Here is a 25,630-nt window from a genome sequence, read left to right on the forward strand (position 1 = left end):
GTCCGGAGCGGCAGATTAGGGGTTAATAATATAATGTAGGTGTTGGCAATGTCGGGGGTGGCAGATTAGGGGTTAATAAGTGTAAGATTAGGGGTGTTTAGACGCGGGGTTCATGTTAGGGTGTTAGGTGTAGACATAAATGTATTTCCCCATAGGAATCAATGGGGCTGCATTAATTGCTGAACGCTGCTTTTTTGCAGGTGTTAGGTTTTTTCTCCCCCATTGATTCCTATGGGAAAATCGTGCACAAGCACGTTTTGCCAGCTCACCGCTACCGTAAGCAGCGCTGGTATTGAGCTGAGATGTGGAGCAAAATTTTGCTCTCCGCTCACTTTTCTGCGGCTAATGCCGGGTTTGTAAAAACCCGTAATACCAGCACTGTCTGTAAGTGAGCGGTGAGGGAAAACTGCTTGTTAGCACCGCACCCCTGTTAACGCAAAACTCGTAATCTAGGTGCATATTATCCATTGATCTCTGGGCTTGCAAGATTCTGTAAGATATTTTGCCAGTGCTATGAAGCCCCTGGTGGAATTACAATCGTAATCATATGAAATGTTTTAAAAATAAGTAAAAACAAGCAGTAAAAAATCGCATTGTTAAATCGTATTGAAATTCATAACAAAATAGTTCTGTAAAAAATGTATTTAATGGAAAAAAATAAATTATTATTGAAAGTACAAAGAAAAATAGCTATTTAATGCACACTGTAGACATTGTAATAAAATACTGTACACTGCAAATGTCAAACAAATTTAAAATTCATACTTATAATATGAAACTCAAAACAAATTGTTTTTCATATTGTTAAATGAGTTGGAAGCTTTGATACTGGGCTGACTAGGGGTGTTTCATGGGCATAGCTGAAAGATCTCTGTGAGGTCTGTGTATTCTCTTAACATTTTCCTCTTAAAGGGCCATGATACCCAAATGCTGAAGCACTTGAAGGTGATGCAGCATAGCTGTAAAAAAGATGACTAGAAAATATCACCTGAACATCTCTATGAAAATAGGAAGATATTTACGTTAAATTTTCCCAAGTATGTACACCCCACTGTAAAGAGACTTTAGTCCCAGGACTTCCAAGGGAGTGTGTATCTAGCATGTGCAGACACAGTCATGTTTAATTAGCTGTTTAATATTGATAAAAACAAATGTAAAGTACTAGTGTCTATAAAACATTGGGAGCTGCCATGTTATAATTTAGGTTACCTTCTCTGCTGTGGCCAGTAAGGGACAGTTACAGTATAAATCGGTCACTAGAGTGTGCAGCCAGTGGCTGTATGGAATGTAACTGATTTTGGACATCCATCTCCATCAGGAGCTGAAAAGCTGACAATTTCAGAAAGGAATTACAGGAAAATGAGACAAAATAAATAATTAAAGTATATTGCAGAGTTTATATATATAAATAAATTTATCATATTATAAATACAAACAGAAAGAGAAGCAGTCAGCCAGGAATGAACAACAGCTCAGTGGCTTGTTCTACGGTCCATTTATCACCTGGGAGTAGCTTCTTATTGCCCAATTGTGCTTTTCATAGAGGAAATATTTCCTGAAGTATATCAGTCTGATTCTGCCTAACAAGGTCAGTCCTCCCCGAAATACCAGGCAATTCTCCTCTGAATAAGGAAATTGGCAACTCCAGAGGATCGCTTCAGCCTCCTTTGGGCCTCGTCAGTGAGGTGTAGCTCAGTGGCTTGTTCTAAGGTCCAGTTACCACCTGGGAATAGCTTCTTTATCATTTTATATTACCATCTCAAAGTGTTTAATGTCCCTTTAAGGAACTTTACTGTGAAACCTCATGAGATCACTGCAAAGCAATGCAAGACCTCAGGACTACTGATGCTGATTGGCTATTGTGTTTTTTGTTGTTGTTTTTTTAACTTGCAGCTTTGCAGCAGCTCTAACTGTTCACAGTGCACTTACTCTGGCGAGCTAAAGAAATGTTGAGGTAAAATATCTTCCCTTTATACATAGAGATGCCCAGGTGACATTTTCTTGTCAGCTTTGTATTATATACCTTTAACTCAACTTAATGAAAACCATGAATAAAAAAAGAAATATCATAAATAATATTAAATCATAATCTTTAATCAATCTGCATTCACCCCCCAAAAAAACTAAAAAAAAATCAAAACACAAATAATCAATGGAAAATTGAAAAAAAAGAAGAAACAGAAAGAAAGAAAAATAAGTAAAGTGTATTTTTTTTATAGATAATTAGATTTCATATTTGTAATGTAAACCTCCTATTGATACAACTACATAATTGTCATCAGTTTGCAGAAGTAATTATGGAATCTCTGGATCACTATTTTCCATGTGATGAGGGTTTTGAAATCATTGCAGAACCTGGGAGATACTATGTGGCATCAGCTTTTACAGAAGCAATCAATATTATTACAAAGAAGGAGCTGAAAGGTGAGTAAAAGGCGGCATTGATTGAGCATCCATCATCACTTACAGCTGTGCATTGTAATAGCAGCATTATGCATTTTTCAGTTTACAAAACAGAATAAAGATGCATATTGTAGGGTTGGTCCTTTTTTATTTAGGGAGTATAGAGCTGTATTCTTACAACTATATTCAAGGTGAAGAAGTTAAAGGGACATGAAACCCACATTTTTTCTTTCATGATTCAGATAGAGCATGCAAATTTTAAACAACTTTCTCATTTACGTCTATTATCATTTTTTTTTCATTTTCTTGTAATCTTTTGTTGAAAAGCAGAGACATATGCTTAGGAGCCAGCCCATTTCCGGGTCACTATTTGGCAGCAGTTTTTCAAGAATGTTATTCATTTCCAAGAGCACTAGATGGCAGCACTATTTCCTGCCATGTAGTGCTACAGATGCCTACCTAGGTATCTCTTCAACACAGAATATCATGGGAATGAAGCAAATTTGATGATAGAGGTAAATTGGAAACTTTTTTTTTTTAATTGCATGCTCTGTCTGAATCACAAAACAAAAATGTGGGGTTTCATATCCCTTTAATTGGACAGTAAAGTCCAAATTAAACTTTCATGATTCAGATAGAGCGTGCAATTTAAAACCACTTTCCAATTTACTTCTATGATCAAATTTGTTTTGTTCTCTTGGTATCCTATTTTGAAAAGCATAACCAAGTAGACCAAGGAGCAGCAATGAATGACTAGGAGCTAGCTTTTCTTTCTGTATGTATTTGTATTTTGACCCTGTGGAAGTCTCCCTAATCGTGATGGGCCCAATGTGCTTAGAGGAATATAGCTGCACCTCAATGAAAAAGCCCAATGAAGGCTGACATGATCGTCTTGTGTTGTTGTTTTCCTTGCTCAGAGAGGGATTACTTGGTATTTCAAGGCTGGACTGACCTTGTCAGGTGGAATCAGACTGCTTTACTTCAGGAAAGTTCTTCTCTGTGGAAAGCATTATTGGACTAAAAGAGGCTGTTCCCTGGTAGTAAGTCGCTATAGAATAAGCTAACAAGTTATTGTGCTGCATATATATATATATATATATATATATATATATATATATATATATATATATATATATATATATATATACACAGTACTGTTCAAAAGTCTTAGGCCACCATTAGATTTGTTGTTTTAGCAATGGTATAATGACCATATATAATTATTTCTCAGTCTTTTTATTAGACTACAACCAGAAAATACAGGAAAAAAATGCTTTTATAGGCTAAAGTGGTAAGTATTTAGTGTGACCTCCCTTACACTTGAGCAATAGGGGGAACCTGGCTCTCGTAAACCTAAATGGAATGGAACCCTTATTAATGTCATTGCTAACACCTGTATTTGTCCTAGTATTTTATGTCAAAATGACTGCTATAATGTCTATTACACCAGGTTTGTGCAAGACATGCTTGAGCATTACATACACATGTGGTATGAGTTTAATTCATTGGAAGCTTGCTAGTAAGACCAACTTTCAATCACATCATTCCATTCAAAATGCCAAAGACTATGGGGTCAATTTATCAAAGTGCGAGTGGACATGATACGATGTAGCGTATCATGTCCGCCGCACATCGATAAATGCCTACAGCATACACTGTCAGCATTTATCATTACCAAGCAGTTCTTGTGAACTGCTTGTGCAATGCCGCCCTCTGCAGATTCGCGGCCAATTGACCTCTAACAGGGGGTGTCAATCAGCCTGATTGTATAGGATCAGGCGGATTGAAGACCACAGCCTCAGAGGCAGCGGACAAGTTATGGAGCAGCGTTCTTTAGACCACTTCTTCATAACTGCTGTTTCCGGCAAGCCTGAAGGTTTGCACGGAAACAGGGGCATCAAGCTCCATTCGGAGCGTGATAATTCGGCCCCAATATGTGAGAAGAAGAGTTAGAGAGAGATGGAAAAATGAGTGCTTGTGGCCTTCAGTGAAATATGGTGGAGGGTCTGTCCTGGTTTGGGGCTGCATTTTTGCCAGTGCTGTTGGTGATATTGTCCAAATTGATGGTATCATGAATGCTGAAAAGTACAGACAGGTTTTAATCCATCATTCCATTCCTTCTAGGGAGCGCCTGATTGGGAATGGTTTTATTTGTCAGCAGGATAACGATCCCAAGCACACTGCTAATGCAGTTAAATCATACTGTATTTGGAGAGAAAAACAGCTGATAAAACACTGACAGTCATGGACTAACCTCCACAGAGTTCAGATCTGTATATTATAGAGGCAGTATGGGACCACCTGGATAGAAAAAGAAAAGAAAAAAACCCTAAATCTAAAGAAGAAGTCTGGGAAGTGCTGAAAGAACTTTAGAACATATAGGGTTAGGGATCTTTGTAGAGTTAATTAGTAACAGATATTGTTCTAATGTATATAACACAATAATTATACCTTCGGATTTTAAATAATCCCTTAATTATATTTATTCGCTAGAGCCAACATCTGGTGTGGATTCTAAATTAGAACAGAACAACTAGATTCACTAATTGTATAAAGAAATACAACTGAGTTTATAGTAAAGAATTCCACATCAATTAAATGAATATTAACTCTCAAAAAAAATATATTCGTCATATAGTGTAGAGACTTATCCTAATTGTATTAAAAAATTCCATTATCATTCATACTTTACAGTTTTTATTAGATTAAACTAGGAACCAACATTCATACTGTAGCACAGGCAAGTGAATTAAAAACACTAAAACCTTGTTTAAGGATAATTACCGGTTTGGCTCAAAATAGTCAAAAAATGATAAGTATGAGCCCACTTGTATAGTAACTAAACGTAGACTAAGCCCTTATAATCCGAGGGCTGGATTACTTTTAACCATTAACAGTTAATCTGGTGGGCACCATACATAATTATATATTATTTGAGCGATATAAGTATACGTTTTTAAACAGAGGCTAGCAATTTAAAAACAACAAACAGGAGAGACACGGCTACTCCTGCTGGGGTCTCTCCTGTTTGTTGTTTTTAAATTGCTAGCCTCTGTTTAAAAACGTATACTTATATCGCTCAAATAATATATAATTATGTATGGTGCCCACCAGATTAACTGTTAATGGTTAAAAGTAATCCAGCCCTCGGATTATAAGGGCTTAGTCTACGTTTAGTTACTATACAAGTGGGCTCATACTTATCATTTTTTGACTATTTTGAGCCAAACCGGTGATTATCCTTAAACAAGGTTTTAGTGTTTTAAATTCACTTGCCTGTGCTACAGTATGAATGTTGGTTCCTAGTTTAATCTAATAAAAACTGTAAAGTATGAATGATAATGGAACTTTTTAATACAATTAGGATACGTCTCTACACTATATGACGAATATTTTTTTTTTGAGAGTTAAGATTCATTTAATTGATGTGGAATTCTTTACTATAAACTCAGTTGTATTTCTTTATACAATTAGTGAATCTAGTTGTTAAGTGCTGAAAGAAGCCTGGTATAATATACCAGAAGATTACTTCAGAAAACTTCAGGACGGTCTCCCCAAAAGAGGTCAAGATGTGCTTAGTGCCAAGGGAGGTCACACTAAATACTGACTTTGCCTGAAGAAGCCATTTTGTTCTGAAAATTGTGTTTATTTATATTTTGTGTACATATTTCCTGTATTTTCTGTTTGTATCTTAATAAAGAGACCGAAAAATAAATATGGATGGTCATTAAAACTTTGCTAAAACAACAAGCAGGTGGTGGCCTAAGACTTTTGCACAGTACTGTATATATACACACATACAATTGAACATTGCTATTTGAAACTATTTCTTAACCGCTTCAGCTGTAGCACACTTGGCTTAGTACACCTTTGGGTTAGCATTTGAGCGAAAGCCAGAACAGGGTTTTGTATCGTACTCCATAGAAATCTATGTGGAGAGGGATTTAGCAAGCATTCAAAATATGACTACGTCCTTCTGGCCGAAGCACGTAAGCTGGTTCATGTACTTCACTCCTTTTTGTATGTGAGCCTCCTGGCTTCCTTTTTAATCTGTATTCAATAAAGTGTTGAAGTTTTAAAGATGGGGATGGTATCCTTAGCCAGACCTGCTGAACTATCACCGTCATTGACTGCATTGGACCTTGGTCGGCACAGCCTGATGACATCATCCTTGTTGGGAGAGTTTGGAAGCTGAATAAACACACAGCGTTTCATGGCAGTTGGTAGAGTCCAATACGGCTAGTAAGGCAATTCCGATCACTAGTTCAGTGGATTTGAGCCTCCCCGCGAATTTTTTTGTGAGCCAGGTGATTCACATTTCCTTGCAAGTTTCTTATGTAGAGTGGATTGATTGGGAGCACTCTCCTAGGGCGAGATTACATATGCGGCGCAAGCTTCAGCGCAACTGCTGCAACCCGCGCCGCCCGTAATTTCACTTTGCACATCGGGGTATCACATAAACCCCGCCTGCAGTTCATAAAGTGCTGTAAGTCGGATAAACTAGTGATGTCCAGAAATGAGTGTAAATACAAATTTCTAGAGTCGCCAGTGACTTACGGCACTTTAGAAACTGCCGGCGCCTAAGAAAATAAAAAAAAATGTAAAATCTCCCATAATCTAACCCGCCTCCCAAAAATAAACCCGACACGTAAAACCCCTATATCCACCATCAAAACCACATCGGAACTAATAATAAAAGTATTAACCACGAAACCGACAACACCCCCACAACGCAATATGCCTAATTAAACTATTAACCCCTAATCCGCCATTCACACACATTGCGATGTACTTAATAAAAGTATCAACCCCTAAATCTGCCAACCCCAACATCGCAAACTACCTAATAAAAGTATTAACCCCTAAATTCGCCAACCCCAACATCGCAAACTACCTAATTAATGTATTAACCCCTAATCCGCCATTCACCCACATCGCAAAGTCCCTATTAAAACTGTTAACCCCTAATCTGCCATTAACCCACATCTCAAAGTATCTATTAAAACTATTAACACCTAATCCGCCATTAACCCACATCGCAACAAACCTTATAAATCTATTAACCCCTAATCCGCCAAACCTACACAACGCAATAATCCTAATAAAACTATTAACCCCTAATCCGCCAAACCCCCACAATGCAAATAACAAATTAAATTACTAAGCCCCCTAAATTAACCCCAATTTCCTAAATAAAAAAGCTAATATTACTTAAAAAAAAAAAAACTAAGATTAAATTAATCTAAGATTACAAAAAATAAAAATGTCTAACATTACATAAAATAATAAACCAAATTATCAAAAATTAAAAAATTAAACCTAATCCCTATGAAAATAAAAAGCCCCCCAAAATAAAAACAACCCCTAATCTAATACTAAACTACCAATAGCCCTTAAAAGGGCCTTTTGTAGGGCATTGCCCTAAGTAAAACAGCTCTTTTCCTTAAAAAATACTAAGTCCCCCCTCTAACAGTAAACCCCCCCCCACCCACCAAACCCACCAAAATATAAAACCTAACACTAAAAAATCCTAAACTACCCATTGCCCCTAAAGGGGCATTTGTATGGGCATTGCCCTTAAAATGGCATTCAGCTCTTTTACTGCCCTTAAAAGGGCATTCAGCTATTTTAAGAGTGCCCAATTAATCCCTCATCTAAAAAAAAAAAAACCCCAAAAAATAAAAAAAGCCTAAGTCTAACCCCCCAAATAGGTACTCACCGTTCCTAAAGTATGGCAGAGAAGGTCCTGTTCCAGGCGGTGAAGTCTTCTTCCAAGCGGCTGACATCTTCTTTCAAGGGGGACATCTTCCTTCTTCATCCAGGACCAAGCCGGCGCGGAGCAGAGATGAGCGCGGAGTAGGACCGGCAACCGCGGAGCCATGTAACATGGAGGATCCTCTTTGTACGATCGCCGCTGTAAACTGAATAGTGAATTCAAGGTACGCGTTTAAATATGGCGTCCCTTGCATTCCTATTGACTGATTTGATTCTTCAAATTCAAATCAGCCAATAGGATGAGAGCTACTGAAATTCTGTTGGCTGATTTGAACAGATTAGGGGTTAATAGATTTATTAGGATTATTGCGTTGTGTGGGTTTGGTGGATTAGGGGTTTAATAGTTTTATTAGGTTTATTGCGTTGTGGGTTAATGGCGGATATGGGGTTAATAGTTTTATTAGGCGATGTGGGTGAATGGCGGATTAGAGGTTTATTCATTTATTAGGCATATTGCTATGTGGGTTAATGGCGGATTAGGGGTTAATATATTTTATTAGTTATTGCGGTGGGGGTTGGCGGTTGACAGGTAGATAGATTTTGGAAATTCAAATCAGCCAATAGGATGAGAGCTACTCAAATCCTATTGGCTGTTCAAAACAGCCAATAGGATGAGAGCTTCTGAAATTCTATTGGCTGTTCAGTCTGATCCTGACTTAACTGTACACCCCCGAAATACCAAGCAATCCCTCTCTGAACGAGAGAAACAGCAAAACCCCAGACGTACATTTCGGCCTATTGTGGGCCTCGTCAGTGAGGTGCAGCTATATTCTTCTAGGCACACTGTGTTTGCGATGCTGGAGGGCAGCGGTTTAGGGGTTAATAACTTTATTATAGTGGCGACGATGTCGGGGAGCGGAGGAATAGGGGTTAATAAATTTTATTAGTGGTGTCGATGCCAGGAGCGGCAGATTAGGGGTTAATAACTTTATTATAGTATTTGCGATGCGGGAGGGCCTTGGTTTAAGGGTTAATAGGTAGTTTATGGGTGTTAGTGTACTTTGTAGCAGTTTAGTTATGAGTTTTATGTAACAGTTTTGTTGCATAAAACTCTTAACTACTGCTCTCAGATTGCGAAACAAATCTTGTTGGTATAGGCTGCAACGCAAGCTTTTTAGCCTTACCGCAAAACTTGTAATGGCAGCGCTATGGAAGTCCCATGAAAAAAACGTAATTTTTACGCGTGCGGGACTGACGTTGCATTACAGGCTGAAAGGCTTGCGGTACAGCTATACCGACAAGACTTGTAATGGCTGCAGTGCTGTTTTAACGCTGAAATGGCCATTTTTTCAGCGTTAACACGAACGCACAACTCGTAATCTAGCTGTATGTTTTTAAATACATAGGTAAAGTCCTTCTCAAAGTAACAAACCTTGCAACTTCTAATCAGCACACAGTCAGTGATTGGTAGGGTTGTGTAATATTCACTCCTGATTAAATTACCTTCTTTGTCTTTGCAGGAGTTAACCACATAGCTATATAGAACCAGTAATAAAGACAGTATATTGTCTAATGATTTATAACATGGAATGTTTACTTTACAATGACTGTTTAACTATGTGTTTGATTGACCTGCCATGTCTTTACTTATGTATTTAACCCCAATGCAGTGGTTGCACACATAGATATAGTCCGGCAATTGTGCAATAATAAAATGATCTGCTAAATTAGAACATTTATTATTTTCCCTGTAGATCCCTCTAATTCCTTTATGTAAATCGAAGTGGAGAGGTTTTACTAAAGATACTCAAGCAGATAGATAGATAGATAGATAGATAGATAGATAGATAGATAGATAGATAGATAGATACTCTGATAGAAACAGATACATAGATAGATAGATAGATAGATAGATAGATAGATAGATAGATAGATAGATAGATAAAACCAGGGGTCAAGTCAAGCAGGAACGCATGGGAACGGAGTTCCTGCACTATATTTGCAAGAGGAACTAAGTTCCCTCTGGACAGGGAACAGAAACACTTCAGTAAACAGTGCTGCTCCTGGTGGGAGGAGCTGGAGCACTATCTGGTTAGAGGGATGGTGAGATCCACTAGTAATGGGCATAAACAATTCCTACAATACGGAAAATGTAAGACTGTCGTGTTATTAGCCCCCAGTGTGTGTAACACATGGTGCTTACATTCTGTGTGGCTTGCTCTGGGGTTATTTAGCTCCCCTCAGCAGAAATAGGACTATTGCACCTTAAGTGGGTGCGACTCTGTGACAGAGGAGGATTCTCAGGCCCAAAGGCAACTATTCAACCTTTCATTAGATTTAATTTGCTTTCATTAACCAAAGTGTATATTAGAAATGTGCGATTCGTTTTCGGATTGATTCGGAAATTCGGCCGAATTCTGTAAATTCGGGATTCGGATCGATTCGAATTTCCGAATTAAAATAGTGCCGAATCTACTGAATAAATCCAAATTAATTCGGATTTATTCGGTAGATTTGGATGGCCATGGATTACACTAGTATTGTACAGTATATTAGGTTATATCACTCTGCTATGGGTTACACCTAATATACACTACATAATACTAGTCTAATACACAGCACATCCCACCTAACACTTACCGAAATTCCGAATTTCCGAACCGAATCGAATTGAATCCAGCCTAATTTATTCGAATCCGAATAAATCCGAAACTAATCCGAACCGAAATTCGAAAAAAACGAATTGATCCGAACCGAACTGAACCGAATTTTTTCGCCATGCACATGTCTAGTGTATAGATATAATATTAATTGTGGGGGGTGGAAGTCTTAGTGAGTTGCCACACTTTTTTTGTAGGACTTGACCCCTGGATAAAACATATTTAACAAATAAAACATTTAAAGTGCATATAAGCATCATGCCATAGAGTTAGACTCAGCATGTGCTGCCCCCTTCTATATCCTTGTGTTCTAGGTGCCGTTCTAGTTAGTCTAGGCCAAAACATGCCTTTGAGCCTCATGTACAGTTGTGCAGAGTGATAAACATATTTGCTATAATAACATATCATTTTCCACAGGAGTAAATGAAAAAGATAGAAGGAGGTTTGCTTATCATCTAAATGATGGAGTTTTTGGGTCCTTCTTGGAAAAATATTTAATGCCTGTGAAACTGACTCCCATACCAGAAAAAGTAAGTGATTTCTGCAATGTGATATAGTTAGTAAGACAGTAATAATAATAATATACCTGGGACCGAGATGTCATAATAAGGATTTGTATCCTCTGAGAGGTTACAGAGGAAGAATAGAAATCATTATCTGTATTTGAAGTTCAGAATGTTGCAGCAGCTCTTATTATTGTTATAGTGCTCTATATATGTTTAATATTTTCAAAAATTGTAAACTGAGGAGATGCATTCTGATCAATTCTGAGAGTCCAGGACTCAAGATGACATACCAAGGTGACTTCCTATAAATGCTCCTCACACTGCAACAAAATTCCACTGCTAGGGTTGCCAGCTGTTCTAAAAAAAAATACAAAAAATACTGGGCAACTGAGCATGGGTGTAAGGCGGGGGTCACACAATGGCACTAAAGTTCTATATTTGATCCCACCATACAACTAATGATTTTGGCTGCCAGTAACATAAACACACAGAAGTTATTTAACTCCCCTTGGTTTCCAGTAGCACACGGCCTTGGGTTACCAGTAAAAAAACAAGAAGCACAAAGCATAGTTTTTACCCCAGTGGCTGCAACTAACATACCCAGGGCAGTGTTTTAAAACGCACATGCCAGTAACACATAAGACAGTGATTTTTTTAACCCTTCTTTGCTGACAGTAACAAAGATGTTACAATAGGTTCCTTAAAGGATACTTTACCCACAATGATCATTTCTCAAAGTGATTTATATAAAAGTTTATGTTGCATTTGATATTTTCAAGAGCTTTATGAAAACTCACATTTGAAGTGCATCTTAATGACTACACCCATACATATGCAAAAATCATTCCCCTCCAAAATAAGCTTCCAGCTGTCACTCACTGTATATACAGCTATAAACAACCCCCCACCCAAACAAACCCCATATCTTCTTATTCATTCCTTAACCTCTAGATCAAAATTGTTGATTTATTTAGAGTTATTTAATATGTTGCTGACTCACAAACTATCGGCTAGATTACGAGTCTTGCGTTAGCCTTAAAAAGCAGCATTGAGGGGTCCCAACGCTGCTTTTTAACGCCCGCTGGTATTACGAGTCAGGCAGGAGAGGGTGTACTGCTCACTTATTTTCCGCAATTTTAGCTTACCGCAAATCCCCTTACATTAATTGCGTATCCTATCTTTCTAATTGGATTTGCCTAACGCCGGTATTATTATCGCCTGAAAAAGTGTGCGGTAGACCCTCTCCTGGCAAGACTCCTACCGCATATAAAAGTCAATAGTTAAGAGTTTTATGGGCTAACGCCGTAACATAAAACTCTTAACTAAAGTGCTAAAAAGTACACTAACACCCAAAAACTACCTATTAACCCCTAAACCAAGCCCACACCGGAAACACTTAACTACAATGTTTAACCCCTAATCTGCCGACTGGACATCGCCGCCACTTTAATAAATAAATTAACCCCTAAACCGCCGCACTCCCGCTTCGCAAACAGTAGTTCAATTTTATTAAACCCTAATCTGCCGTCCCTAACATTGCCGACACCTACCTACATTTATTCACCCCTAATCTGCCGACCCCAACGTCGCTGCTACTATATTAAAGTTATAAACCCCTAAATCTAAATCTAACCCTAACCCCCCTAACTTAAATATAATTTAAATAAAACGAAATTAAATTACTACAATTAAATAAATTTATCCTATTTAAAACTAAATACTTACCTATAAAATAAACCCTAAGATAGCTACAATATAATTAATAATTACATTGTAGCCATCTTAGGGTTTATTTTTATTTTACAGGCAAGTTTGTATTTATTTTAACTAGGTACAATAGTTATTAAATAGTTATTAACTATTTAATAACTACCTAGCTAAAATAAGTACAAAAGTACCTGTAAAATAAACCCTAACCTAAGTTACAATTACACCTAACACTACACTATCATTAAACTAATTACCTAAACTACCTACAATTAATTACAATTAAATTAAATAAACGAAGAAAAAAAGCAAACACTAAATTACAGAAAATAAAAAAAGAATTACAAGAATTTTAAACTAATTACACCTAATCTAATCCCCCTAACACAATATAAAAGCCCCCCAGAATAATAAAATTCCATACCCTATACTAAATTACAAATAGCCCTTAAAAGGGCCTTTTGCGGGGCATTGCCCCAAAGTAATCAGCTCTTTCACCTGTAAAAAAAAAAATACAATACCCCCACCCCAACATTAAAACCCACCACCCACACACCCAACCCTACTCTAAAACCCACCCAATCCCCCCTTAAAAAAACCTAACACTACCTCCTTGAAGATCACCCTACCTTGAGACGTCTTCACCCAGCCGGGCACAAGTGGTCCTCCAGAGGGTCCGAAGTCTTCATCCTATCCGGCCAGAAGAGGACATCCAGACCGGCAGAACCACTTGTGCCCGGCTGGGTGAAGACGTCTCAAGGTAGGGTGATCTTCAAGGGGGTAGTGTTAGGTTTTTTTAAGGGGGGATTGGGTGGGTTTTAGAGTAGGGTTGGGTGTGTGGGTGGTGGGTTTTAATGTTGGGGGGTATTGTATTTTTTTTTTACAGGTGAAAGAGCTGATTACTTTGGGGCAATGCCCCGCAAAAGGCCCTTTTAAGGGCTATTTGTAATTTAGTATAGGGTAGGGAATTTTATTATTTTGGGGGGCTTTTTTATTTTATTAGGGGGATTAGATTAGGTGTAATTAATTTAAAATTCTTGTAATTCTTTTTTTATTTTCTGTAATTTAGTGTTTTTTGTTTTGTAATTTAGTTTATTTAATTTAATTGTAGGTAGTTTAGGTAATTAGTTTAATGATAGTGTAGTGTTAGGTGTAATTGTAACTTAGGTTAGGGTTTATTTTACAGATAAATTTGTCTTTATCTTAACTAGGAAGTTATTAAATAGTTAATAACTATTTAATAACTATTGTACCTAGTTAAAATAAATACAAAGTTGCCTGTAAAATAAATGTAAATCCTAAGATAGCTACAATGTAACTATTAGTTATATTGTAGCTAGCTTAGGGTTTATTTTATAAGTATTTAGTTTTAAATAGGAATAATTTATTTAATTGTAGTAAATTTATTTAGATGTATTTAAATTATATTTAATTTAGGGGGGTGTTAGGGTTAGACTTAGGTTTAGGGGTTAATAAATGTATTATAGTGGTGGCGACATTGGTGGCGGCAGATTAGGGGTTAATAAATTTAATATAGTTGCGGCGACGTGGGGGGGGCAGATTAGGGGTTAATAACTATAATGTAGGTGTCGGCGATGTTGGGGGCAGTAGATTAGGGGTTCATAAGTATAATGTAGGTGGCGGCGGTGTCCGGAGCGGCAGATTAGGGATTAATAATATAATGTAGGTGTCAGCGATAGCAGGGGGCGTCAGATTAGGGGTTAATAAGTGTAAGATTAGGGGTGTTTAAACTCGGGGTTCATGTTAGGGTGTTAGGTGCTGACATAAAATTAATTTCCCCATAGGAAACAATGGGGCTGCGTTAGGAGGTGAACGCTGCTTTTTTGCAGGTGTTAGATTTTTTTTCAGCCAGCTCAGCCCCATTGTTTCCTATGGGGAAATCGTGCACAAGCACGTTTTGCCAGTTTACCACTACCGTAAGCAACACTGGTATTACAGTAGATGTGGAGCTAAATTTTGCTCAACGCTCACTTTTCTGAGGCTAATGCTGGCTTGAAGAGAACTTGTAATACCAGCGTTGGCTTAAGTGAGCGGTAAGAAAAAAAGGCTTGTTAGCCCCGCACAACCTTACCGACAAAAACTCATAATCTAGGCATATGATTATTATGTTTATCAAAACTAATGACACACATTGGATGATTATATGCCCTTCTGTACTGGTATGTGGGTATCCATATTTAAAATGGATATTTGAATGCAAAAAAGTGAAGCATATATAGCTTATTTGCATTTCCTTACCCATAATCCTCTGCTCCAGTAGCTCAGGGTTTTTATTCTGTGCGAGAAACAAATAGGTTATAAATTGATCTAAAGGCCCATAGTTATTAAGGTCTGGCGGACCTGATCCGTCACTGCGGATCAGGTCCGCCAGACCTCGCTGAATACGGCGAGCAATACGCTCGCCATATTCAGCATTGCACCAGCAGCTCACAAGAGCTGCTGGTGCAACGCCGCCCCCTGCTGACTCGCAGCCAATGGGCCGCCAGCAGGGAGCTGTCAATCAACCCGATCATACTCGATCGGGTTGATTTCCGGCGATGTCTGTCCGCCTGCTTAGAGCAGGCGGACAGGTTATGGAGCAGCGGTCTTTGTGACCGCTGCTTCATAACTGCTGTTTCTGGCGAGCCTGCATCAAGCTCCATACAGAGCTTGATACATATGCCCCATTGTGTGTAACTATATTCACAGTGGAAGAGCTTTTTCCTAATTGTTTTAATCACCAGAAACAGAGGCTGAGAAAAAGTATAAAAAGAAGGAAAAACACTAAAATGTTCTTCCTCTATAGTTATCCTCCCAGGGTTAATTGTGCCCCACTCTTTATTATGTAGCACATACCGCAAAAGGTACCAGCTGCCCTCACCTGGTGTGTCTTTATATGACTAGTAATCTACACAATATAAGGAGAGAAGGAACAGGGGGTTTAAAAATATACATGTAGGAATAAGTAGTACAAAAATAAGGTTCCCACTAGTACCCCTTGCAGCCCTGATATTTAACTCTGAGGTTATCTGCTAGCTCCCCAAAATGTTATGTTCTAGACAGTGGCGTCACTAGGGTTGGTGTCACCCGGTGCGGTAAGTTATGGTGTCACCCCCCCCCCCCAGAAAGCAGACACACACAAACACAAAAAACACAGGCACACACACATACAAACAGTCAGACACATTTAAAAACACACTCAGATGCACACACTAACACTCGGAAACACACACACAAAAACATACACACACACAAAACACTCAGACACACACAAAAACACTCAGACACACACACAGAAACACTCGGACACACACACACACAACAACTCATACACACACACAAACACAAAATATGTAAACTGCACTGCATTAATTATAAAGCTCATGCCTAGAGCTGCTCCCTGGCTCAGCAGAGCATCAAATGAAAGATAAATGGAGCATTTTAAAAATAAATCACTAAAGAAAAGGTTTAGGCGCGCAAACTATGAAAATTCTGCTCTCTGACTCTGTTCCAAGTCTGTCAGTGCACAGCCCCGGGCCGCGTGCCTACCGCTTCTTATAGCCAAGCACCTCTGCTCTCTGCCCACCCCCAGACCCCTGTCCGCCTTCCCCTCCTACCTCTTCAGTGTGCACTTAGTGTTCCGTAACCGTACCGGTCTGGTGGGCATCATACGTAGCTCCTTCACTTTAGAGACAGTGTCAGACAGTCATGCGGTCAGGTGCCAGGCATCCCCCTCATAATTTCCCAGTTCCCGTTTAGAGAGACATCACAGCAGTGAGTGACTCCACTGCTCCACACGTCATTGAGCAGTGAGCACAGATATGCAGGCAGGTTTAGGCTAGCAGCGCAACTTTGCAAGCCCCACGGCACGCCCACAACATTCATTGTGAAATTGGGCTAAGGAGGAGCAAAGTACAAACAAGCAAAAGCAGCTGGGAATACTATTTGTGGAAATTGCAGCGCTGGCTCAAGGGGCAAAAAAATTAAGTGTCTATAACTTCCCCAATCCCACTAATGTTCACAAATGCTGGCCCCTCTAATAAAAAAATATATGCATCTCTACATTGTATTTCTTTGAATTTCAATAAAATTTAAAAAATGTTGGTGGTGTCACCCCCTGGAGGGTGTCACCTGGGTGAGGCCCGCACCTCCCGCACCCCCCTAGTGACGCAACTGGTTCTAGAACCATCTCTTCACAGTAAAATTAATGCACAACAACTACTGCATTCTAGAGCAATGTTTCCTACAGATAAGGAATCTTATCTTTATTTCTTTCATGACTGGAAAAATATATTTAAGGGCCGTTAAACACTAAATAAATGCAAAGAAAAGATTAGTCTGAGAATGACATGTAGATGTATTTTTTAGAGTTTCATTAACTGCTTAAATATTGACGAAATAAGTGTAAAGCTATTGGGGTAGAATTACCAATGAAATGCTTGTGCAATGCCACCCCTGCACATTCGCGGCCGCTAGCAGGGGTGTCAATCAACTTGATCCTATCCGATCCTATCCGATCGGGGTGATTGCTGTCCACCACCTCAGAGGTGGAGGATGAGTTAAGGAGCAGCGGTCTTATGACCTCTGCTTCTTAACTTACATTTTCCGCGAGCCGGAAAGTACAGGGGTAGATAGCAGCATCCACTGCTTGGTAAATCTACCCCTAAGTGTCTATAAAAGAATGGGAGCTGCCGTGTTGTAACTTAGGTTACCTCCTCTGCTGTTGCCAATTAGAGACAGTTATAAACAGGTCACTAGAATGTGCAGCCAATGGAAAAACTCACAATTTCAGAATGGAATTACAGGAATGGGGGACAAAATAAAAGTATATGGCAAACATTTTTTTATATATTCGATTTATCATTTTATATTACCATCTCAGTGTTTAATGTCCCTTTAATGTACAGATTACAGTTCAATAATATAGAAGTATAAATTGGATTCCAAAACATATTCATATACAAATAAATTACCCAGCGCTAACTTTTTTTTTTTTTTAAATGCCTCAATGCACAGGATTATCCTAAAATTGTCTTCCTCCATAGGATATTGACCGTGCCCAGCCATTCTTCTCCAGCATCCTGTGGGGTCCGTGTTGTGCAGAAACAGATGAGGTGATGAATGAAGTGGATCTCCCGGAGTTGGAGGTTGAAGACTGGCTCATATTCCAGAACATAGGGGCCTATTCGATATGCTTTAGCACTCATTTCAATGGATTCATTCCACCGCCTGTTTACGCTGTGATCACAAAGGATTTATGGCAACTACTGGAACATCAGAGGCTGAGGGAGTCATTTAGCCTCCTGCTCACTAACCGAATAACATGCTAATTGCTTAATTATTTCTTTGCTATTATTGTGACAACATCAGATGCCCTGTATTCTAACAATTGTATATGATTACTGATCAGTATTTTTATTTTATTATATAAATGTGCCTACTTTTTCTATCTTCAAATTTTGTATACAATTATTCATGGAGAGTTCATTTTTAAGAATCTCCTGACATATTTGGATAATAAAATGAGATACTAAAGCCGTTATATGGATATCACATCCTTGTGGATATCCTTTATTTTCCAAAGATATATGTCAGTAACAAGATGCATTAATTGTCCTAACTACTTATGAATAATAAAAATGGATAATTCAGATATTAGATATACATTACGTTTTTAACATTTGCAGTGCCAAAACAAAAACTGCCATTTTTAGTTTGTATTTGTATAATATGCGTCTGTGTTTTTTAAAGGGACACTGAACCCAAATTTTTTTCTTTCATGATTCAGATAGATAGCATGCAATTTTAAGCAACTTTCTATTTTACCCATATTATCAATTTGTCTTCATTCTCTTGCTATCTTTATCGGGAAAGCAAGAATGTAAGTTTAGAAGCCGGCCCATTTTTGGTTCACAACCTGGGTTGTGCTAATGTGCTTGCTGATTGGTGGCTAAATGCACCCACCATTAAACAGGTGCTGTCCAGGGTCTAAACCAAAAATTTTCTGGCTCCTAAGCTTAAATGCCTTCTTTTTCAAATAAAAATAGCAAGAGAACAAAGAAAAATTGATCATAGAAGTAAATTAGAACATTGCTTAAAATTGCCTGCTCTATCTGAATCATGAAAGAAAAAATGTGGGTTTAGTATCCCTTTAATTATTTTAATTTGCTATTGGGGGGTTTCTACTAAAGGAATATCACAAGATCAATCATAAGTTAATCACAAAAAATGTAATTGTTTTTATAGTTTGTATCTGGAATTGTACTGCTTTTTTTATTTATTTTCTTTGCATATGTTTTTCTAAAAGGATAACACACATTTCTGTATAATCTTATCTGTTTATTGCATGAAATATAAACCCTTTTTAGTACATTAAAAACAATGAATTTTTAAGTAGACATCTTTTTTTAAACACATAACGGCCAATAAAGTAAAAAATAAAGTTTTATGATAAATTTCAAATATAAAGTAAGTGTTACTGCATTTTTATTTTATTGTGTATTTATCAATTATTCAATTTCACTGAATTTCATTGGACAGTTAACTTAGAAAAAAAAAGACTACTATATTTTACATGTGAATTTATAGTATCTTCAAGACCTACCTCCCCACCCCTTCCTATGTTCATTTTGGAAAAAAACTATTGAAGAAATGGTTTACTTGTATTAGCTTGAAATTTGGAAAAGCAATCACTGATAGGGTCTGTAGATGGATGAAAGAATCTGCTATTAAAGGGACACTCAACTCAAAATAAACTTGTATGATTCAGAAAGAGCATGCTGTTTTAAGACACTTTCCAATTTACTTCCATTATCAAATTTCGCACAGTCTTTTTATATTCACACTTTCTGAGGCACCAATTACTACTGAGCATGTGCACAAGCTCACAGGGTATATGTATGCCAGCCTGTGATCCGCTAATTTCTGTCACATGATACAGGGGGTCTTTATTCCGAGTAACTGCTATTGCATTGTCTTTTTATTATGTACTTGTTAATTATTTAATTATACTGCATTGAGTGGTCCTTTAAACTGTTGGAGCCTTGAGACACTACACAGAATTCACCCATCTATTCATTAGTCTTTGTTAAAGGAATATTAAACATTATGAGATTGTAATATAAAATGTTTAATTATGTGTAATTAAAAAACTTTGTAATATTCTTTTATTACTTATTTTATCCCCTTTTCCTGTAATATAACTCTAAAAAATGTGGGGGGGATTTATACCCTGGAGTTTCTGTAAAGTAATGGACTGCGCCATGTCTCACTGTCCTGCCGAAACAATCAGGGACAGATATAAAACAGGTAATAAAATAAACTATACAAATAACATTGAGTGGGTTTCCACAGGGTCTTGCTAAGTTACAAAAACTTTACTTTATTGCCTGGTTAATATACATTTCCCTTATTGTGTTCCACAAAAGACAGAGATAAATAGAAAACTATTTCAAACATAGCTGTACCCATTACTTATAGAATCTAGAGTACTTTATTATCTCTACTGATACCAAAAAGGCATTTGATCACCTTAATTGGAACATCCTATATGCAGCTCTTCAAAACATTGGCCTAGGGAAGGCTATGCTTCACTGTATTAAAAGTCTATTCCATGCCCCTACAGCAAAAAGTAAAAACCAATAGTATGCCATCCGATAGTTTCCCCGTATGGAACGGAACGCGATAGGGCTGTCCACTATCCCCGCTGCTGTTCACTATTAGCATGTAGGTACTAGCTCAAAGAATTAGGCAAAACCCACACATATTTGGTCTTCATATTGGACCTAATGAATACAAAATATTTCTTTATGTTGATGACATTCTCCTCACCTTTAGTAAAAAAGACTCTGTGCACTTCTGGACTGCAGCAGGAAATGTATGAGATAATATATGTAAATCAAATGTACAGACCTCTCAAGGAATCTAATGTCAAAATCACATAGGGTTGCCACCTGTCCCTTAAAATACAGAACACTTATAAGTTACACATGCTGCAGGGTGTGCAGGGAGGAATATGAATAATGTTGTCCAGAAACACAATACATGTTCTTCCCTGCACACCCTGCAGCATGTGTAACTCATAAGTGTCCAGGAAAACATGGCTGAGGTGGCAACCCTAAAATCACAGTCCATACATAGGTAAAAATCAGGTACTTATGTGTTATATACTGGAAACAGTGAGGAAAATGTTTACATCAGTGATGTGCGCTGAAGCGCACAAGCAGGAAGTAGACAAGGGAGGAGGGCTCGGTCACCATAATACGTTAAACTGTGTATCAGTCTATATCTCTTAGTTAACTCCAGAGTCTGATCACCAAATAGGTGCACATAATCAGTGGTGCCTGTACGTAGGCGGGGATACAACTGCCAGGAGTGATGTACTGCTCGGTCCGAGGAATAGTTTAGACAAAACAGAGCAAACTATATGTAGTGTTGTGCAACCAAGTTCTGTCCCTAGCCCCTCTTTCAAGCTACTCACCTATTAGCTTCCAGGCAAAGGATCCCAAACTGATTCTTCCGTCTGCATCCTCCGTGGTGCACCGGCTTCGTCACACTCCCTTACTCCCTTCTCTAACTCTGATAGTTCTGTACAGGACCAGCTGACAGGACTCGCCTATGCATTTCCAAAAAACGGCCACAGTATAAATAACAAAGGATGCACGATTCAGAAATAGTTAAAAGTTAAAAAAAACTTCCTGCATCCTTTGTTATTCTCCTCACCTTGACTTCTCTGCACACCTCTGTGCCTGAAGTATTAAAATGGTTTAGAAAGTTTGGAAAATATTTAAACTTTGCAGTTAATAATTGTTGAAATTATGCCCATATAAACCCCAGAACAAAGCACTCAAATACCTAGGAATTTACCTAAACCCAAATCCTAAAACTCTTTTCAAGCTAAATTTCACTCAATTAATAGGGGAAATCCAAAAAGACCTCCAAATCTTGGAAAGATCGACCATTTTCATGGCCGGGATGGTTACAGATCTCAAATATGAATGTTCTACCCAGACTATTCTACGTGATTCAGGCAGCCCCAATTCGCCTTCCCACCAGTTTTATTACCCATACCCAATCTCTACTAAATTCATATGTATGGCGGAAAATGAAACCCATGGTTAATAAAGCAACAATGTATTAAACCCTGGGAGATGGAGGGCTGGGTTTACTTAACTTAGAAACGTACTATTCCTCAGTTTGCCTACAAAGAATCCATGATTGACCCCCATCACGGACCTGTGAAATCATGACTATTGACTCACACATACTGAAGTCCCCTTCACCAGGGGGCTTATGTTGGATTGCAAAACAAAGTTGAATGCCATGGATACATGCTTATCCATTGTATCAAAACAAATGTAACCTATAGAACTCTCTCACTCATAGCTTTCCGAAAATCAATACGTTGAGGACTCCCCTATCACCTGTGTCACCTAATGCAGAATTACACAGGGGCATAGAGTTTACGTTATACAATTTCAATAATTGGAAATTGAGATATACAGATCCTATAGTCAAATTACCCACAGATTGCAAACTTAAAGACAGGCTCTTCATGGTATCCTAGGGGTTGTATTTACCAAATAACTCAAGTATCACTGATTTTATCACTGACCAGACCTTTGACCCCTTTTGAGAAATTTTACTTACTGGAGTCACCAATTTGCCATACTATGTCTTGGGCTAGAAAGTTTTTACTAGATGCTCAGAACCTAAAATATCCTGACTATGTTGTGAGATGGAATAGAGACGTAGGTAGGAGCTTAGCGAACCAGAATGGAAACATATATTAGGAAACTCTAGGAAATCTTCCTTATCTACAAAGTTTTTAGAAATCAATTATAAAATTTTAACACATTGGTTCCTTACCCCCGCACCACTAAAAGCATTTTTCCTAATTCCTCTGACTTGTGCTGGAGGGGTTGTGAAATGAAGGGGTCTCTACTTCATATTTGGTGGGAATGTCCAAAACTTAAACCCTTTTGGTCCTATACAGAAAACTATCTTAATATTCTACTAGGACCAAGTATAAAAATAAACCTTGACCCAACCCTATCACTATTAAATTTATTACCTAGATTCCCCAGTAAACATTGCCTTATACTTGCTCAACTTGTATTAAATTTTGCTAGATCTCTCATAGCTAGGCTACGGAAGTCACAACTCACTCCTACTATTAGGAGGTGGATAGATCACATGGAGGACACTTTAACACTTGAGGAATATTACACTTGAGGATTACTACAAAAAAAAAATCTAAATTTATCTTATGATATCAAATTCCACTAGGAACCCAGCAGAAAGGTATTGGAATCTACTTTTACATCCCACCAAAATGCAGGAACTGATAACTAATCAGCACTGTGTGACAAGAGGAAGATTTTCTTGGGAGTGTTTAACGTGGGATCTTTTGCCTTGTCTCTCCCTCATCCCCTTCATACACATCTCTCCACCTTCCACCTCCCTTTTCAATTTTTGTACTAGTTCCCACCTCTTTAAATTTTTTTCTTTCTATTTGCTCCACAGCCATGACTTACAAATAGAGTTGTTATGGAGACATTCATATCTTGTGCCATTTTAGCTTATTTAAATTGCTTTAAGACTTGACCGGTTGGTTCTTAACGTTACTTTAATTGCTTACTTGACAGAAACTGCTGATATGTATTACATCTCAAATATGTCACTTTCTATCTGCTTTGTACACTTTAATAAAAATTAAAAAATAGAAAAAAATAAACTTTTTCACTTTTATCATTAATATTTAAACAACTAATTTAATGGTAAAAAAATACAGCTACATATTATTCTAAGGCTAATCTTTGCTTTAAATACATTATTATGTCTAGCAAGCTTTTACCGTTTAATAGCCCTTTATGGGCTAGATTACGAGTGGAGCGGTATTTTGCACTCCTGCTCCCTCGTTAACGCCACCAGAAGTAAGCTTTTGTGCCCGCCTGGAAGTAAGCCTATTACAAGTTGAAAGCAAATAGTAAATTACTATTATTTTACTGCCTGACATTATTACTTTTAGTAGGAACATTATTACAAATGAAGACACAATCCAGAGATATAGCAAATAATTTATAAATACAGGTACTTCCCATACACAGCAGTGGTTTTTAAGGGAGATTAAGTAGAATCATACAGTATGCATAAAGAAAAAGAAGTGCTCTAAATGGAATCATAGGGGTAAATTTAACAAGCAGCCGATGAGAAGGGGGTGGCATTGCACAAGCATTTCACTAGAAATACTTGTGCAATGTTAAATGCCGACAGCGTATGCTGTCGGCATTAACGAGGTCGGGCGGACGATTGGCTACAGCGAATCATGTCCGCTCTTCTCTTGTTAAATAGACCCCAATGTTGTGTTCTGCTGTACAATAACTAGGGTTAAAGTTACATAATAATATTCCTATAGAAGTTGATATGATAGAAAAAAATGACTTGCTGAACGAACCCTGATATGTCACATAATCTTTGTGCTTTTACTCTAAAAATACAGATACAAATTCATTTAATGATATTCCTTCCATTTAAACTATTCACACATTCCCTTCTGTCATTCACTCTATTATTTTCACAAACAAAACAATAATCCCACTTAATCTCACTTGTATAACCTGCTATTGCACTTGGGCTGTACATGTGTCAAATAACTACAGTATATGGTATGCCTTGTGGTTTGCTTCTATAGCACTTTCAATTTTTAATACCATTTAAGTCTACAGGCATCCCATTCTGTAATTTATCCTTGTTATTATACAGAACACAACTGTAATACCTATTAATGTCTTAGAACATGCTACTGTAACTAGAGAGCAACTGTACAAGCAATCTATTTGATATATCTATGGGTTTACTAACCCACCACATAATCAATGGGCATTCACCCTTGCTATTCAATGGAACATAGCTATAATTCCACTTAATCTTACTGTTAGAACATGTCACTGCACTTAGTGGTAAAAGATTTATGCGAGATGTCTTAGCTTTCTGTCTGAATACCTCTGTTGCATTAAATTCTATAGGAGATTCATTATTTCATTCACCCATGTCATTCCATAACATGGCTACATCCCCACTTAATGTCACCTATAGGTCGCTGTATTTGTGTAGAACTGCACTTACTATTGATATGATATGCCCAATGCTTTTATTTTCATGCCACTTTTTTTTTTGTTTAAATATTTTTATTGGGTTAATAAACGTTAACAATAATACATAATACAGTACATACATTAGTTTGGTTTAGATAAAAAAATACAGTATAGTACTAATATGGAACCCACATTTTCTAATTTAGGTTAGTGTACATATAAAATAAAGCAATTATGATTAAGGGAGTAGGGGAAAGAGGGGGGAGGAAAGGGTAAGGGAATATCCTATACATACTATTCCACTTTTATAATCCTATTTAAGTCTATAGGTATTTCATTTTGTCATTCACACCATAATTATTCCTTAGAACACGGCTATAATCCAACATAATATCACACTTAGGACCTGATACTATACTTCTGTTATATGCCTTGCAGTGTTGTCTCCATGCCACTGCTAATTTTCCCTCCATTAAAATCTATGTGCATTCCATTCTGCCCTTTTCTTTTGTCATTCCTTTTAGAAAGCCCCTGTGACCCTGAA

General features: G+C 37.7%; 1 protein-coding gene across 1 annotated transcript in view; it reads left to right on the top strand.

Moving 5' to 3' along the window:
- Nucleotides 1–19,403, top strand: part of LOC128651846 (ornithine decarboxylase-like) — an 80,103-nt gene extending 60,700 nt beyond the window's left edge. Inside the window, exons 7-9 of the mRNA XM_053704830.1 lie at nt 2,283–2,424; nt 11,196–11,308; nt 18,037–19,403. Of these exons, the coding sequence (XP_053560805.1) occupies nt 2,283–2,424; nt 11,196–11,308; nt 18,037–18,321 (540 nt within the window). The 3' untranslated portion in view covers nt 18,322–19,403. The remainder of the gene's footprint in view (nt 1–2,282; nt 2,425–11,195; nt 11,309–18,036) is intronic.
- The last annotated feature ends 6,227 nt before the right edge of the window (nt 19,404–25,630 follow it).

This window comes from Bombina bombina, chromosome 3 (genome assembly GCF_027579735.1).
Source record: "Bombina bombina isolate aBomBom1 chromosome 3, aBomBom1.pri, whole genome shotgun sequence".
Classification (NCBI taxonomy): domain Eukaryota; kingdom Metazoa; phylum Chordata; class Amphibia; order Anura; family Bombinatoridae; genus Bombina; species Bombina bombina.